Consider the following 3,082-nt stretch of genomic DNA (forward strand, 5'->3'; position numbering starts at 1 on the left):
GTTCCAAAACTCACAGCAATGACTTAACGCATGGCCTCACACTCTACCTGCTATCACTCAGGTGCAATCGTCCCATAACTCCCCATCAGAACTTTCTTTACACTGCAACGGGTATGTACAATCCTGCCAGCAACCACGGAAAGATTGAGGTCGGCCTCGAACTATGCCGTTCTTTCCATACCCCACAATGTCCACGCATCTCTTTCTTTTCGCACCCTTTCTGTTCACGCAACAATAGTGACCATCGTATAGGCAACGATTTGTAACGATAGACAGATATGCCTGGGAGCAGAAATGGCATACCCAGCTCAATGAGTGAGACATAACTGGCATGTCTAGTCGCTCAGATGGTTTCTTAAGTTGGTTGAATCCTCAGACTATGGAATGGTTACTACTGTGATTGAGAACGCCCCGAGGTAGGCCATCAGACGTCGTCGTCATGACCCCATCTGATGCTATGTACGCTAACGATGACAGATGGAGAGCTTTGTGGAACAGGGTGAACTGTGGAATACAGCAGAAACACTGACGCTGCAATGGGTAAGTCATTGAAGGACTTGTATTGATTTGTGAGTAATTACATTTTGGCCAATACGATGACCTAACCCCTTTGCGTCACCCCAGTGTCAGAAGATGTCTGCTACGAGTCCACAACTAATCAAGCCGTGAAGAAGCTTGGAAAAAAGACCCCCGAAAATTTTTGCTTTAAGCGGAACCCCCTAGCGTAAGCACGGATTTGTGACATTCACTCGTATTTACATACCGCTAGTTTGTTACTGTAACAACAACCAAACCAAACAGACGACCCAAAGATCGTCGATAGGATGAATAGAATTCCATCAAATAGCGGAAAGCCAGCCAGAGTTATGTCATGAGCCTTGCAAGAAGTCGGAGGGTCAAGTCAACTGATATGCTACTGATTGATGCGGATGCAGGGCTAAACAGAAAAAAAAAGACATAGAACTCGAACGTTATCGCATGGCCACGACTATAACCTTACCACCACCGCAGGTATTTGGAGCAGTAAGAATCTGGATACCTCTCATTTCAAAGACGACATGCCCTCGTCTTGCGTCAAGCATCTTGTGTTGATTTACGCAACAGACTCCCTGGAGGACCGTTATGATATCGTTCGTGGTAATGCCAGCATAGCCCTTGTCCGGCATCGCAAGAACAGCACAGTCGCGGTGTCGCGCTCGACTCGACTAGGCAATTTGGATCTCGTCCACCACATTTCCCATCCTAACATTGCCACAATCCATGCCATATTTCTGAACGAGAAGAAGAGTTACGTCATTTACGAACATCTCGAAGTAGACTTAGCGAGCCTTTTCTTAACGACAGAAGTGGAACTAGCATCCGCCTTATCCCAGGTAAGCTAGCGTAGACAGAGACATCGTGAAGCGATGCTGAGTATGAAGCAGCTGCTCGATGGTATTCAGCATCTGCTCGCCAACGGCGTCCCGTTCTCTGCAGACAGCGTGCAAGTCTCCCTGTCCGGAATCGTGAAGATAGGTACAGTCTGTCGTTTCCCGACATCAGTAGCATTCATTGCGCTTACAATGAGCAGTGTTGAACATCGGCTTTCGACCTTGTGATAATTTGGTGGTGGATCAGCACTATTGGGCCACTGTCTGTACCGATAACGTAAATCCGGAAAGGCGGCCTCTCATGAGCTACCGTGAGTTAGAGTTCTTTTCGATGCTTAAACGCGGAACACTACCGAATCGATATGTAAGTCGACGAAGGCAAACCAGCTGTAGCATTTTGAGAGACTGATGGAACCTGTAGCACCGCTTTTTGCATCAATCGCAGGGGCCCCGAGGCTTGATAGCTTTGGTGGGCCAAGCATTGCAAGTAAAACAAGCCGCGGTACTTGCGCCCAAACCACGTAACAGTGTGCCTGACAGTCTACATCAAAGACTCTCAATCGGAAACGCTGGTCTTTAGTCATGATCCTCTTCAAAATCGCATACAGGAACCTTGCTCGCTGATGTTCACATGATTCCCACGCTTCCCTGACTCGCAAACGAGCCCGTGGCTGGGCTAGGAGAAGACGGTATTTGTATTAGTGAGAGAGTCGCTAAGTCGGAACACCCCCCCATTCGGCCACCCCATCAAAAGTAGGTCCAGGAACATCGCCACCAACTACAGTCAATTAATTAACCACCTTCTACTGCCACTACAATACAGTCACTGCCCTCACTAGGTAATTCGACCTCTGCGATTCGACTGGGACTAATTAGACGCTCGCCAGCGTCTTCCTGAGCCCTCTTTATGTCCCTGATGTTGGCGAACTTGGTGTTTGGGTCTGTTTGAACACTCTTCTTTTTCCTGGGAGCCATGCGCTTAACTCTGGCTTCCAGAACTCGAACTTGCTGTTGAGATGAGGCCAATAGGAAGGACTTCTCGCTGAAGGCTTTTTTAACCTTGCGGAAAAGCAGACGTTGAGTGTTGTGGTCAGGACTGAGCTCTGTGAATAGCTTCAGCTGCCCACAGAGATCGCTGGCTTTCCTAGGAGTTGACCAGTCAACAGCAGACGCTGCAGAGGTCCAGTCAACGACTTTGGCAGTATTGGCAGTTGTCTGCCCAGCATCGGTGGTGTCGTTTAATGGTGTAGCTGGGCCAGACGATACCATGGGATTACTAAGAGGTATGGCCATGTTGGGTGGCCATAGGCCAGTTGCTCTCCAACCACTTCGTATATTATCCCTCGTCAAACCAAGCAAACGAGCTATAGTATAACAGGCCAAGAAGTACCGCTTTCCAACGATAGTAGAATTGTCTACTATATCCTCCTTGCTGAGCTCCTTTCTGTAGTTGGTTTTGATAGGACCAAAGACAGCCATATCCAATGGCTGGAGGACATGGGAGGTGTGTGGTGGCAAGAATAATAAGTGGACGTTGTTAATATAGCACTCCCACATGAATTCTGTCGTCGTATGACTCCCATGACCATCCAGAATCAACAGTCGAGGCTCCAGCTGTGGGTTGGGTCCCCTGGTCAGGGGGGGCTCAGTCTGTGGCAAGAAGACCACCCTTAACCATGTGAGGGCAGTCTGGTCTGTAGTCCACCCATTAT

At 48.6% G+C, this 3,082-nt stretch overlaps 2 protein-coding genes across 2 annotated transcripts; one reads left to right on the forward strand and one right to left on the reverse strand.

Annotated features, from left to right (window-relative positions):
* Positions 1-1,058: 1,058 nt before the first annotated feature.
* On the forward strand, positions 1,059-1,950 carry CABS01_16982 (uncharacterized protein; the record flags this gene model as incomplete). Its single annotated transcript, XM_060550310.1, has 4 exons — positions 1,059-1,373; positions 1,425-1,515; positions 1,571-1,734; positions 1,792-1,950. The coding sequence occupies 4 exons, from the start codon at positions 1,059-1,061 to the stop codon at positions 1,948-1,950; spliced, it is 729 nt and encodes a 242-aa protein (XP_060400007.1).
* A 212-nt stretch (positions 1,951-2,162) lies between these two features.
* CABS01_16983 (transposase) lies at positions 2,163-2,663 on the reverse strand (the record flags this gene model as incomplete). The annotated part of the gene is made up of 1 exon (XM_060550311.1): positions 2,163-2,663. One exon carries the CDS (start codon positions 2,661-2,663, stop codon positions 2,163-2,165), a length of 501 nt encoding a protein of 166 aa, XP_060400008.1.
* Between the last annotated feature and the right edge of the window lie 419 nt (positions 2,664-3,082).

The sequence above is a fragment of the Colletotrichum abscissum genome (assembly GCF_030869225.1).
Source record: "Colletotrichum abscissum strain IMI 504890 chromosome Unknown Scaffold_235.1, whole genome shotgun sequence".
Taxonomy (NCBI): domain Eukaryota; kingdom Fungi; phylum Ascomycota; class Sordariomycetes; order Glomerellales; family Glomerellaceae; genus Colletotrichum; species Colletotrichum abscissum.